Here is a 15,190-nt window from a genome sequence, read left to right as displayed (position 1 = left end):
AGCACGTGTGTGAGTGACTGAGAACACGTGCAAAATGGCTTGCCTTAATTTTGTGCATATGTGTTCCTCACATTGTCTCAATTACAGCAAAGTAACAGTCTTTAAGATAACAGAATGTTGCAAACCTAGCATCAGTAACGACCCTCTTCGGAGCCAGTTTTAGAGCAAAACCATGTTGTTCCTTATTACCAGTTTAAGACTGAAAGGTTTCATAGCTTCCTTGATTTACTCAGGAATTACCCTAACTCCCTATATTGCCAAACAAATATTTATAAATTCCAGTAGACCAAATTCAAAGTGTAGTCTTCTGAAAGGTCTTGCTATATTCTGTATTATTTACGAAGAGCTTGTACTTCGAATTCATGGAAATTTCTCTTTGTAGCAACTGTGAGCTGTTTCTTATTATGGGATTGAAGGCTTCTGAGGGAAAAAGAACAGGTGCTGTAGAAGTTTTGAGGAGAAAGAGTGCAAGTTAAGAGAATCAGGTTCTGCTGTACGTGAAGACAAATAAATGTTTAAATTATCGAATTTCTTTTTATCAAGAGCTTATAAAATATGTGGGTATTACCTCCAATATTTCTAAATGACTAGGGTCATTTCACCTGGAATGAAAATAAATGTATTCACAATTATTTGTGTATATTTATAATATACTAGTACTGTATGTGAATCTGCATGTGTTTGTCCACATGCATATGCATGTATGCTCATGTGCCTGCATACTAGTAGGCATCTGATTTGGAGTTTTTCTCACAATTTTTTGATCTCGTATCCAGAATGTCAAAAAATTAGAATGCAATAAATTGAGGTCCAAATGTTCTCAACCTGTCTTCTTACACATTTTGGTAGTTCTTATAAAAAGATATACAGTCTTTATTTGCAAGCTAACAGTTCATGATTAAAACCTTTATTTCATGGACAGAGTGTAGAAACAAGGTCATATAATATATAGTACATCATCCACATTAATGTATGGGAATCAGAAAAGGGTTAACAAAGGTCAGTCAGAAGGTCAAGGTAACGATTTTGGGGGGCCGTCTCCAACAGCTCAACGGGTATTAATATGTTCCTTTTACCTTGGCTTTTCTTGCCTTCCTTACCCCTGGTGTGCTCATTGAAAGCCAGGTATAAACTAATGAGGTGCTCTTTGTGAGACTTGTCCGATATTTCATTGACAAAAATCTTCACAAGGTATTGCTTCCCCTGACTGAAAAGTGTCCCGTTTATAAGTACTTTTACAAGTTATGTAGTCCCTTATAAGCTTACATAGGGTAGCTTTGATTTTTATTTCAGAAGTGAGACTTAAATAAGCTATTTCACCACCAGAAATTAGAACTTTTTTATTAATCTTAACATATATTTTCAATGATCAAAGTGCATTAACTATTATGGAATAAGAGCACATGTACTCCTTGAAACACAAATGAGAAAAAAAAAAACGTTGATTTATGGAATATTACATGAACCCTGGATGATATATTTTATTGAGACTTCCTCTCAGTAAACTGATACAGCAAAGGTTAGAGAGTCAGGACACCATAGCAAGCATATCTCAAGAAAAATGAAAATGATTTATAAAAACATGGCATGCATAACATCTATAACATACTGTCTAGCACGAAAATTAATGCGCTAGCACTCCTATTGATGGTCCTGTGCTGCAGTCAGTACATATCAGAACCGCCAGTAGGAGTGCTAACGCATGAATTTTCGTGCTATATACTGTCCTGTATTTATGATACCCTTGTGTGAAACCAACAGTAAATAGTTAAGTAAAGAAAAGAAACAATATTTTCCTTCCATCTTACCCCCACCCCAATCATAAAGAAGCGTGAAATATCAAACACTGTTTTTCTGTAACTCTAAGTCTACAGGCTAACAGTCACTGGAAAAAGACAAACAGGAAAAGACAAACTGCACTGAGACGCATCTGTAGTGTAATATATAAGAAGTGAACTTATCATTCTTTTACTTTACACACACACTTTCCCTTGCATCAAAACTTGTTTTTATGTTCAGATAACCAAGCTGCATGAGATTATAACACTGACAAAAACGATAAGGTTGATATATTTATTATACAAACACATGCCCTCTCGAGTCCTCCCATGTAAAAAAACAGATGTTAAGCTTGATAGCGGAGACAAGAGGTTATGATACCTGGTACATGTTTAGATTGCTTAATCTGGGCTTTTTTCGTACACCTGAGTTCTTGGCAGGACTTAAAGGTCTTGTTGTTTTGAATGCTGAACTTGCAAATGTTTTGTTACTCCATTTTTTCTGACCTCCCAATGAGTAATAGTTTTTTTCTTTTCAAGTACACAAACTAGTCATGAATTAAGGGGAATATACATTTGAAATGTTGCCTTCAAAGAAAAATAGTTTTTTTTTTGTTAAAGAATTATAGTAAAGAATGAAATCTAGAATAAAAATCCCCCACTATTCTTGAGGACTATCCCCACATGATTACCTTAGTACATGTCATAAATATTGTGGATCCAGAAATTTAACTGAATCCTAAGACCAAACGTAGTAAAAAAAATTATATGGTTGAAAAGACAGATTTGGCACATATTTGATTAAATGTTTCTTAACAGATTGAAGATTTAATTCCAAGTTTATGAAATAGGGTTGCGTTAAAATATTTTAAAAATTACTTGAAAGTAAACATAGGGTTTTCTGAGGCAAGTTGATCTGTGCTGTAGTGTTACTCATAATGATGAAGTTTAAAACTGTTTAATTTCTACACAATAATCAGAAAGCATACCTGGAAAGCTTTTGTCCCAACACTTGGGACTTCATCAGTTACACTGAAGTTATGTGGCAGTGTATAATGAATAGCTTAGTGAGAATTAATTGTGAGTTTCACCTTATTGTGTAGAAATTGAACAGTTCTTAATTTCATTTTAATTAACTTGGGATTTAACTCCCAAATTTAGAATTAGATAACCTTTATTATTTCAATTACTTGACTGTAACAGAATTCATTTTAGAGTGTGGCCAAAATATATGGATATAAAATCCATGAAATAAACATACATAATTATCATTTCAGAGATGCTACCAGGCATCGAGGACTACCTCCGCACTTTCCTTGCCAAAGAATCCATGTCGTCGCTTGGGGAAAAGAAACGCCAGTATTACGTGGAACGACTGGAAGCTCTTCGACTCCCTCCATCCTTACCACCCAGACCCTCAGGTAAGACATATTTAGTAATCATCTTAGCACTGTTAGGCTTCATTCACATGCAATGTCTATTTTCTAAATTCTATTTTCTATTCGCGGTATGTCTTATGATCACGGTCTGTGCCCTGAATATCCCGCCGCGTAATTACTGGCAGCGCGAGCCAGTTACTATAAGTTACTATAAGTAACTGGCTCGCGCTGCCAGTAATTACACGGCGGGATATTCAGGGCACAGACCGTGATCATAAGATAGTGCGAATAGAAAATAGATTTTTAGAAAATAGACATTTCATGTGAACGAAGCCTAAGGCCTTGGGTTTCAGAGGTCACTGTGACATCCCCTGTATCTTGTTACTTAGGCCACATTTGGAATAGAGGACTAACTAGTGGCTGACCCACTTAAATACTTCCCCATGGGATACCTATTCAGTGTCTATTAGTGGATTAGATGGCAAGCTTTGTAGTAATATTTGACCCTGGGACTAGTTAGTCCCCTATTCTGAATGGGGCCTTTGACTGCATTCACATCGAGTTGAGCCATGGCTCTTCAAAGCTAGGACCTAAATATGGCGGACGCACATGAAAGGAAAACCGAAAATCTTTTAATAGTCTCTCCGCCTCTCACATGCCTCCCCACGAGTAGTCCCTGCGGGGGTACAGTCATTATATCTCGGCTCCATTCACCCGGAAGCTGGGGAGGCGTGTGAGATATTTAGGTTGTGGCTTTGTAGAGCCATGGCTCAACTCGATGTGAATGGGGCCTTAGAGGCCATTCAGAACAGAAGATTCGAGGAACTTCTGATCCACAGATTAAATATGGCGGCCCATACATGAAAGATCAGCTGACTAATCTGCTGATGGTATCCCCACCTTTGCAGATGCCATTAAACGGATTAAATCACGGCTCTGAGGTTTAATTGCCAGATCTCTGCAAGGACTCTCACTCAGTGAATGCACACTGTTTATACTACTTTTTTTTTTGGTTGATGTGTCAGATTCATTTTGAAAATCAAAGATATGAGTGTAGATAGCATATTATGTCATGATTTTCATGATATGGATTATGTTACTCACTGTTGGTGCACCAGGAATAAAGGGAGACAACAGCAGCCACATTGAAACCTGGAAACAATTTCTCACAAAAAATACTGAAAAATAGGATGTTTTCCTTCACATTTTCAAAACACACACATCCATTCATCCTTAATTAAGACAATATGATATTATGAGAGACCGGTGAGAGTTGATGGTGACTCACTGCTGTCCTGTTTTTAAATCTTATTTTATCCTAGGAACTGTGTTTATTATCAATTGACCCATGATTATGGAGCTCGATTTTGAGAGTTGCCGAGTGCAACATTGTAAGGTGAAACAGGTTGTCCGAAGCCGAGGGTGTTTGCATAGATTGGGGTATGGAAGTGTGTGTATTTGTTTGTCAGAATTTGGGTGCATTTGTGGTAATTGGTCACCAAGTTAAAACACACACTTATTTCAACATTTTCATAATTTTTCGATTGTTTATTTCTGGTGACTTACAAAGCAGTCTGTTTGGCATAAACCCAAATCATATTATGACTTCTCCGTTACATATTCAAGTACTTCTCTTTGCTTACACATTATCTCTAGTAGTTTTTTTTTTTTTTTTTTTTTTTCAGTGTAACGGTCATAGTCTGTTTATATAATTAGTTATATATATATATATATATATATATATATATATATATATATATATATTGTTATTGCTATACAGATTCCACTGTTCATATTTATTGAAATGTCTTAGTGTTGGTGTTTGTGAGGGTGAGTGAGAGAGATACTTAGTTCTTTATCAATTTGTACTTTTCTTTTGGGGTTATGCAATAAAAATTATTACTTTTCAGACATTTCTGTACATAAAATCCTGCTGTCAGTTAAGTACCACAATGTAGTCACTTAAGTTCAGTAAGCTTGATAAATGGGACCCCTTGCGTCCTGTCATCAAGTTAAAACCTCTAAAAGTTTTATTTCCACCCAGATTTGTCCTTTTTTGAACCCTCAGTGTATCCAGGGTCCTTTGGTTCTGTGTGACTCCAGATATTTTGACCAAGTGGACCCTGGACTCGTATCACGTTTAAAGGTTGTTTGTATTTTTCATGGCCATAATTTTTCACCTACAGCTTCTTTGTTGTTTTGCATAGAATCCACTGAAAAGTTGAGTTATGGTGGCGTGACAGATACAGATGGTGAAATGCCGTGGATTCATCCATTTTCCATCCAAGATGTACAAAAATAACATCATTCATGTCCAGATATTCTTGAGATGCACAGATATCTCTTCCATACAGTACACTAAATTTTCAGGACTAGTGTGGATGTTTCAGACAATTTTTGATCACCCCAACTTGGCAAGTTGCAGTTTTCATATCCTCTTAATGCAATAGGAAATTGCTAGCTACTTTTTCAGGATTTTGAGTTTTTTCTACTGTCACCCATGAAGTCTCTGTTGATACTCTGAATCTCGGAGGGATTTACAGTAAAGGAGAGTTTCGGCTGGGTGGATGAAAGCCAGTACCATATGCCTCGGGGCATTGATGGGCAATCCATAGTGTTGATGGGCGATCCATAGGTCTGCACTAATACAGAATTAACATTATGTTCGTGATATTTGTGTCCCGTCATGTAGTAAGTGCAAAATTTTCAAATCCACTTGAAATACCCTAGCTTCCCACTTTGCTCTTAGTGCTTTCTTCTCAGATTTTTTTTGGAGGACACAACTGTCTATCAGTGCAGATTTCCACTGTAGAAATATTTTGTATGTCCTTGGATCACCACGTGAAGACCACCACTTTCTTTGTTTTTTCCCCAACACTTAAATTTTTTTTCTTTTAGGAGACAAAAGTGACATTCAGTACAGTACAATTAAAATCAGAAGTACATTATCCTTAGCTGATCTTACCAGTTTTTTTTTTTTTTTTTTTTTTACTTTAGAAGTAAGAAACTTTCATAATGATTTCTAGTCTTCTTGCAAATGTGTCTAGATAAAATTAGGAAACAGCAGTTAATCAAACATTAGTATTTACGGTGATTGTTTATGAAATTTGGACAAGATAAGTAAATAACATTATTCAAATCAGTGTTATATGTTACTAGTACATTGATTTAGAAGTTTTGAAGTATAAGAACGCTTCATCACTTCAGCACTTTTTACGAGTACCTAAAATTGATAAGTCTTGAAAAATAAAATAATGGAAACATTGAAAAATTCAAGTAAATACGGTTCTGCATTTTGTCCCACAGATGTCGTCTGCTCCATCTTCAGAATGAAAGTATTGTTGTGAGCCCCAGGGGGCGATGCTCAATCAAATCACTCTTCTTTCTTCTTGATTTTGTCACTGTGGAATAAGATGGGGCCACAGAACATGGATAAAACACAGGATTCAGGCTCTTAAGTAATATGACCTGCCATTATACATGATTTGGGAACAAATAGTTGAAATATTGGCCCTGAATGTGGGTATTTATCAGTTGAGTGTTTCTTTGGTAACAGTTAGATTGCTATGCCTGTTTGTGAAACAATAGTTTCAAAGGGGGCCCTGATAGTGGATGATTCAAAACAATGGCAGTCATCAACCTCAATAATTATGATTAATAACTGATCGCATCATGGCAGAATTTGAAACAAGATCTATAAATATGTCAGTCTTTAGTACAAAATATGTGACTGAAACATTTACACAGTAGAGGATTGAAGCAGACTATGAAAAATGCATTCCTCCTTCTCTCTCTCTCTCTCTCTCTCTCTCTCTCTCTCTCTCTCTCTCTCGCCCTGTGCCTTTCTATACATGCTTCAGTGACTGGCCCCCATCCTATGTTACTAATTTAGCTCTGAAATTACAATTTTAGAAAGATTTACTTGACAAAGTGGTAGAATTTAAATAAGATATACTTGACAAAAAAGGTAGATATGTATCTCTGCATGACTCAAACACCTTCCAGCTTATTTCATTGCAAGTTTTTCACCCTGAATCATAAGTCCTGCATTTTCTAATACTTTAATTGTGATTTTTGTCTGTTAGAGAAACGGGAAATTGCAAGTTTTTTTTTATGTGCATGTGACTGACAAATGGATTAGAATTGTTCAGTCAGTTTTGATGTGGAAATGTTGTCATTATATGCCATAACATCAATTGCATAAATTTTTATAGTACTGATCTCAAGTATGAGTTATTGAATAGCTCGGTTGTCATAGCTGCAGATGATCACTGAAATGCTTGTTGGTATAAAAAAAAGTGTCAGTTCTCAGCATGGAATGTCTCAAGTGAATAAGACAAAGAACCCTTAAGTAGAGTATTGATTGCTTGTGGCTCAAACACTCATTAGGATGTGTTCGCATGAATAGCTTGGATACTCCCAAAGCGTCTGGTTCTCTGCATGTTCCAAAACATGATGTGTGTACTAGTACAGTTTAAGATATAACCTCTCATTTGGAGCTGGGTTAGAGTCTGATACCAACTCCCTCAAATATCTGACTTCTCTTGTCACATTTTTCCCTCTGTCAGTAAACTGTCAGTAAATATTATATTTCTATGGGTTGGTTTGTCTGTTTGATAGTGGGTAAGACATCTCAATATAAGTTATTTCCAAATTTTGGTGAATTTTTCAGGACAAGATAGTTGTGTAGGAAAAAATAATTACAAGGTTAATCTAAAAGGGGTATATTTAAAGAATCTTGGACCGCATTCTTAACAGCAGACTAGCTGCGATCTGCGTATGAAATATGGCGACCCACTTAAAAAACTTGCGCTTTAACTCCCAAAAAGACACTGAATAGATTCCCTATGGGGAGTACACAACAAGCATTCGAGTGGGTCAGTCATATTTGATCTGCAGATCTGCTATTCCATAGTTCTGAATGCAATCTTGTATTGCCTCTCTTCTTTGAGGAGGTCTGTGCTAGCTCTTGCAGTGCTCTGCAATTTCTTGCTTCGGCTCAGGATGACAGGAATGATATAAGGGGTCTTGCACCATTGACTCAACACTAATAACAGTCAAATTATAAATGGTTTCTACTACAATATACTTTGGAACTGAACCAATTACTGTTTCACAAAAAAATGAGATATGGCAGTGAAAACCACATCAATGCAAGAACCAATCAGAACTAATCCAATATTAAGACATCCATTGTCTGTGGGAACCTTGTTTGATGTTGATTTATGGTATTGTTTGGATCAAAAAAATAACCACAGATGGTTGGCAGAATCACAGTAGTAGTAATTACTGATGATGTAATGAAAAGAATGGTCTTAGCCATTGTTCTGTCTTCTGTGTGAGTAAGAACCAAAACTGGCTGAGAGACAGACGGCCAAAGGAGTTAACATTTACAGAATGTCTTCCCTTCAGACAATGGCTTCCATTGATTCTTATTGCCATGCTCATTGGTCTTTACTAATTGTGGGTTATAAGACTGAGTTTTTCTTTCTGTATCAGAGTAAATGCATTTGTAAAACATACATTTTTATGTACAGACACAGATGTGTCTGTACATATAGCCATCATCTGCGTCTGTCGTCGCCGTCGTCACAGTCGTCGCCGTCGCCGTCGCCGTGCACTTTTACCGATAACACGATAAGTGGAAAACCATTTTGCCTTTTGATTTGAAACTTGCAGAACTGATGAATATTCATTATACGCAGGTCAAGTTCGAAAATCAGCATGATCGGGTCACTCTTAGGGAATTTATGCAGTTTTTTCACTTTTTCAGCATATATGCAGCACCGATAACACGATAAGTGGAAAACCATTTTACCTTTTGACTTGAAACTTACAGAACTGATGAATATTCATAATATGCAGGTCAAGTTCGAAAATCAGCATGATCGGGTCACTTTTAGGGAATTTATGCTGTTTTTTCACTTTTTTCAGCATATATGCAGCACCGATAACACGATAAGTGGAAAACCATTTTACCATTTGACTTGAAACTTACAGAACTGATGAATATTCATAATACGCAGGTCAAGTTCGAAAATCAGCATGATTGGGCTATTTTGAGGGAATTTATGCTGTTTTTTCACTATTTTCAATATAAATGCAACACTGATAACACAATATAAGAAAAACGGATTGGCTAATTGTAATTATACTCACAGGAGTGGTCAATCTTACTAAAACGCAGGTTGAGTTCGAAAATCAGCATAATCGGGCCATTATTTTAGAAGTTATACTGTTTTTTTTTCACATTTCCTCAGATTCAATTCTTAAGCATGTTAACAGTCTCATTATTTAACTAATAAGATACCTAAAAGTGTTTGTTTGACATTTCCTGCATCTTTACAACATTGTTAGTTGATTATGTAAAAAACATGGTAAACTTGTTATCATGTATTGTGTAATAAAGTGTCAAAAATGGAAATAAACTCATATCATTGCAGTTTGTCAGATTCAATCATCCACTATGTTCAGAATCTCAGAATGGAGGAAATTGGACATTTAACACTGTTCTATTGATACTTTTCCCATTTCATCAATTTTTTTAGTTGGTCATATAAAAATGGCAGTAAAATGTTTATTTTGTTTTATGTTAAAAAAGTGTTAAAAATGGAAATAAACCCATTTCAGAACAGTGCTGTCTTGTTCAGCATATATGCAACACCGTAAACACGATAAGTGAAAAACTGTATTACATTTTGGCTTGAAACTTACAGTACTGATGAATATTCATAATACGCCGGTTAAGTTCGAAAATCAGCATGATCGGGTAATTTTTAGGGAAGTTATGCTTTTTTTTCACTTTTTTCAGCATATATGCAACACCGTAACACGGTAAGTGAAAAACTGTATTACATTTTGGTTTGAAACTTACAGAACTGATGAATATTCATAATTCGCCGGTCAAGTTCGAAAATCAGCATGATCGGGTAATTTTTAGGGAAGTTATGCTTTTTTTTCACTTTTTTCAGCATATATGCAACACCGTAAACACAATATAAGAAAAACAGATCGGCCAATTGTCATTGTACTCACAGGAGTGGTCAGTCTTGCTAAAGTGCAGGTTGAGTTCAAAAATCAGTATAATCGGGCCATTATTTTAGGAGTTATGCTGTTTTTTCACAATTCCACAGATTCAATTCTTAGGCATGTTAACAGTCTCATAATTGAACTAATAAGATATGTAAAAGTGTTTGTTTGATATTTCCTGCATCTTTACAACATTTTTAGCTGATTATGTAAAAATGATGGTAAACTTGTTATCGTGTATTGTGTAATAAAGTGTCAAAAATGGAAATAAACTCATATCATTGCAGTTTGTCAGATGCATTCATCCACTATGTTCAGAATCTCAGAATGGAGGAAGTTGGACATTTAACACTGTTCTATTGATACTTTTCCCATCTCATCAATTTTCTTCATTGGTCATATAAAAATGGCAGTAAACTGTTTATTTTGTTTTATGTTAAAATAGTGTTAAAAATGGAAATAAACCCATTTCAGAACAGTGCTGTCTTGTTTACATTTTGGCATTTTCAATATGTGACTTAAAAGTTCCATGGGCCTGAAGACTTTTGCTAGTCACATTTTCTGAATAACCATGATACTAATATTTTATAATTAAAAATTGATGGTCATTATGCTGCAAAACATTATGTAATGTTGCATCAAAATTTGAAGAAACCCCTATTTTGGGCACTGCTCCCATGATGACCATTTAAGGAAAATCATGTCAATTACTGTTCTCAAACTTACAGGAAAGAAACATGGGTCTAAAATACAGCTTCAGTAGACAATGCAGTCTGTTTGGTAAATTTTTCTGGCAATTAAACAGTTTTTTGTGAAAATTTAATTTTTTACTTATTGGCATTTCCAAGGTGTGATTTAGAACCTCCACGGGCTTGAAGACCCATGCTAGTCACATTTTCTTAAAATCCATGACAGGTATAATTTATTATGAAAAATGGATGGTCATTATGCTGTAAAACATTATGTAATATTGGATCAAAATTTGAAGAAACCCCTATTTTGGGCACTGCTCCCATGATGACCATTTAAGAAAAACCATGTCACTTACTGTTCTCAAACTAACAGGAAAGAAACATGGGACTAAAATACAGCTTCAGTAGGCAATGCAGTCTGTTTGGTAAATTTTTATGGCAGTTAAACATTTTTTGTGAAAATTTAATTTTTCACATATTGCCGTTTTCAAGGTGTGACTTAGAACCTCCACGGGCTTGAAGAGCCATGCTAGTCACATTTTCTGAAAATCCATGATACGTATATTTTATTATTAAAAATTGATGGTCATTATGCTGTTAAGCATTATGTAACATTGCATCAAAATAGAAGAAAACACAATTTTTGGTGATGCTGCTATGATGACCATTATGGAAAAACAGTATTACTTATGATTGTCAAACTTTCAAAAAAGAAACACAGGACTAAAATGCACCCTGAGTTGGAAAAGCAGTCTAATTGGCTTCTTTTTCTGGAAGTTATACATTTAAGTGAAATATTAATTTTTATCGTGTTGGCATATTCATTGTGGGACTCAGAGCTCCCATGGACATGAATCAGAATGGTAATCATATTTTCTACATGTCCATCCTATTTATAGTCAATAATCAAAAAATGATGATAATTATTCTGTAATTTATTATGTAATGTTACATCAAAATTGACAAAAATCTTTTTGCACTGCTACTACTAAGATTATGAAAAGAAAACTGTGTTACTTATTATTATTTTTAACTTACAAGTATGATTTTTAGGATTGGCATGCAGTTCAAATTAGAAAGCCAGCTCAGTTGGGTTATCATTTATTATTGAAGTTATGCAGTTTTGTGTGAAATTTTCATTTTTCTCATTCTGGCATTTTCAAAGTGTGAACTTGAACACCCATGGGCCTGAAGCCTTATGCTTGTTACACATTTTACTTACATGGGTATTACCTGTTGAGCATAATTAAAATTTGATGTTGAATTTGCAGTTAAGCATAATGTACTTTTGCATCAGAATTAACAGTACTAAGCCTATTTTGTGCATTGTTATTGTCTGCTTTTTGTCTGTACATTTGACAGCTTTGCTGCCTTGTTTTTATTTTTTGTTTTGAATTATTCTAATAGAGTATAGAATTTTTTCACCAGTTTTTCCACTTAAGGCGTGCAGATTACTCTGACTATAGGCAGCTGCATAGGGACCAGAAATACATATTAAAAAAATGAATTATTCTTTTCAAAACCAGTTTATCAAGCACAGTGTCTTCTTTGTACTCATAGTATTCAGTATTGAAAATATATATGATTTTTTAATGTAAATTGCCCTGAAATCGATATATTTCTGCACAATTCGTCTGCACTCAGTGAATTCTTGACAAAGAGTACTAAAGCACAAGCACTTCATACCAAGAACCTCTATTTGTCTCCGTTATGGAGCAAGTAATTCTTTCAAGGAGAATAAATTTTTCAGAATACTTGACAAATCTACTTTACTCTATCAGTGGGCTTTGAGTGTGGTATTGTGTGGTCCTTTGTTTATACTTAACTCATATTCTAGGATTGAAGTTGAAAGAATTTCTAGTAGATATTGTAGATATTCAGCAAAAAAAGTGGTCTGGTTTGGAAGTTTGTACGTTGAACTTCAGGCCAATGCCAACTTCTTTATTTTTTATTCTCAATATTTTCACATTTTGTGGACTCCAACCAACAGTGGTGGGTTGGATTGGTGTTCACCACACTGTATCCTGCCGTTATGATTTATGGCTCTCACAGAAGTGTGCATGGTGCAGTTGATATACTCGTCTAACATTTATGATTGATCCAGTGAATTTTAGTCAAAAATACTGCTGAAGTTCACACATGACAAGCAGCACTCAAGGAAATACTAAAATAAAAAAGCTGGTTTATGCTGGTTTTGAGACCCAGGCTACGGGTCTTCATCAGTTGTAATATTTTCAGAGGCCACGGTTGTCATGAGATGACTGTGTCTCCAGCTCAGGTTTTATAAATGGATTAGGCATTTACTAACACTACCCGCAGATCTTTTAGTACTGACACACATACTAACCACCTAATCCACAAATTCACCAGCACTACCAGAGCAGATGAATGTTAGTGTTAGGCATCGCTTTGTTGGTGCTAAATGATTGAATGGTGTGTTGGTTAATTCATGGGATTTGTGATTGATATGGGCGTTAGTGCTAAGAGATCTGTGGGTAGTGTTAGTAAACGCTGTTTATAAGGCCTACAGCTTCCATTTTTCTTCTTGCAATATATTATGATAAATTTATTGTCTATTGTTATTTTTCAGGCCTCCATAGAGCTCCACCCAAACCTCCTGAAGTCCCTCCGCCTCCTGAGCCAGAACAGGAAGATTTTATAGAGAAACAACGACAGATTTCCAGAGCTTCAACTCGAAAAGCGAAGGAAAAGGAAGATGAAAACCCAGTAAGCACAATAGATTCATGTGATGCCTAAGTTACCTTTTTCTGGGAAGAAAATATCCCTATATTTTTGACTGGTTTGCTATAATATGTCCAGGTTCACTTTTAAGTGTGTACAATAAATAGATCTTCTTATGAAGTAGTTTAGACTGGACTTGTAACAAAACTTGCTAAATCAGATTGTCTAAAATTTAAGCCATTTGAAATAACACATAATTGTTACCTTTTAGTTTTTTTTTTTTCTATGGACTCTTTGTCAGGATTTATTTTGGAAGATGTTTTCTTTTCTTCTTTCAGTATAGTGATGCAGAAAGTGTTGGGCTATATGATGACTTAGATGCTGAGTAAGTGATCTCACAGAGAATACTGTCACACCCAGCACACTCATGTTTAACACACTGGCACACCTAACACATTGTCATATCTAACACAATGTCACATCTAACACAGTGCCATACATGGGATTCTGTCACATTTGATGTCATGACAAGACACAGCAATCTTATTCTCAATTAAAGCAAACTCATTCATCTTATATAAATCTAATTACATGCCATATAAAACTTAAAATTACCTTTTTTTTTATAAATTAGTGTGTCCTGTTGACGAAATTTGCACCAAACCTTTGCAATATTTTGATACAACAAAAATTGATTTCAGCAATCTGCAGTACATTTTTATGAGTGATCCTCAGACTTTGCAGCTTAAAACTCAGAAATGTTTCTCTGACTCTTTCAACCTGAAAATGAGAGATTAAGAGATTAAGATACTGGAGGAGGGTTGTTAAATGTGACAAGCATGTATGGCCAACCAATTACGACAATAAAGATAGCGAACTCCCATTTAACAGTCAACCCCCATATAGTCTTTGAACACTCACAAGTTGCCATCCATAGAATACAATGTAAACATTTCGGAGTGGCCAGAACGACTTAATTGAAAGATACACGCTTTTGAAGCCCCTACAGTATGAACTTTTTATTGGTGGGCGGTATTTATTGGCTTTTGTCATGATTAAATCAGACAGCCATGTTTGTAATATGATTCAGTGACTTTGCTATTATTTATATTAATATTATATCATATGGATGCATGGTTTGATAACCAAACACTGAAAAAGAGATGAAATAATGTAACATAAAATGGATTTTAGGCAGATTGAGAAAAATAAGCAAATTTTTGTCCTGCAATCCTTATTATTTAAGTGAATTTCTATTATAAATGTTCTGTCACTGTTTTATTTATTTTATTTTATTAATTAATTATTTATTTATTATTATTATTATTTTTTTTACGGAGGGGTGTGGATGTAGGGCTGTGTCATATTCAGGTCATATTCTCCAAAAATATATGCCTACATCATGATGGTCAACACCCTCTTTTATTTATTTATTTATTTATTTATTTATTTATTTATTTATTTATTTATTTTGCTGTATGCATTTTCAAGCTGAAGCTGTAATCTATGTGATCTTTGTTCTCTAGTGACCTCCCTCGTACCAATGGCTCACTCCATGGAGGCGGACTTGAGGAAGATCTGTACGAGGAACCTCTGCAGAGAGAGGAGGGGCTAGACCAGACAGGTAGGA

The 15,190-nt window shown here is 35.1% G+C and overlaps 1 protein-coding gene across 14 annotated transcripts in view; it reads left to right on the top strand.

Moving 5' to 3' along the window:
- The window catches only part of LOC106173481 (uncharacterized), a 56,706-nt gene that overhangs the window by 18,836 nt on the left and 22,680 nt on the right, over window positions 1–15,190 (top strand). For all 14 annotated transcript variants that reach the window (XM_086995215.1, XM_086995212.1, XM_086995209.1 and 11 more), the window contains exons 2-5: window positions 3,056–3,199; window positions 13,469–13,605; window positions 13,899–13,945; window positions 15,087–15,184. In XM_086995215.1, the coding sequence (XP_086851341.1) occupies window positions 3,056–3,199; window positions 13,469–13,605; window positions 13,899–13,945; window positions 15,087–15,184 (426 nt within the window). The remainder of the gene's footprint in view (window positions 1–3,055; window positions 3,200–13,468; window positions 13,606–13,898; window positions 13,946–15,086; window positions 15,185–15,190) is intronic.

Source organism: Lingula anatina, chromosome 9, assembly GCF_051362555.1.
Source record: "Lingula anatina isolate TDL-2025a chromosome 9, LinAna3.0, whole genome shotgun sequence".
In the NCBI taxonomy this organism is placed as follows: Eukaryota; Metazoa; Brachiopoda; class Lingulata; order Lingulida; family Lingulidae; genus Lingula; species Lingula anatina.
Note: the sequence above shows the minus strand (reverse complement) of the source record. Positions and strands in the feature narration are given on the sequence as shown.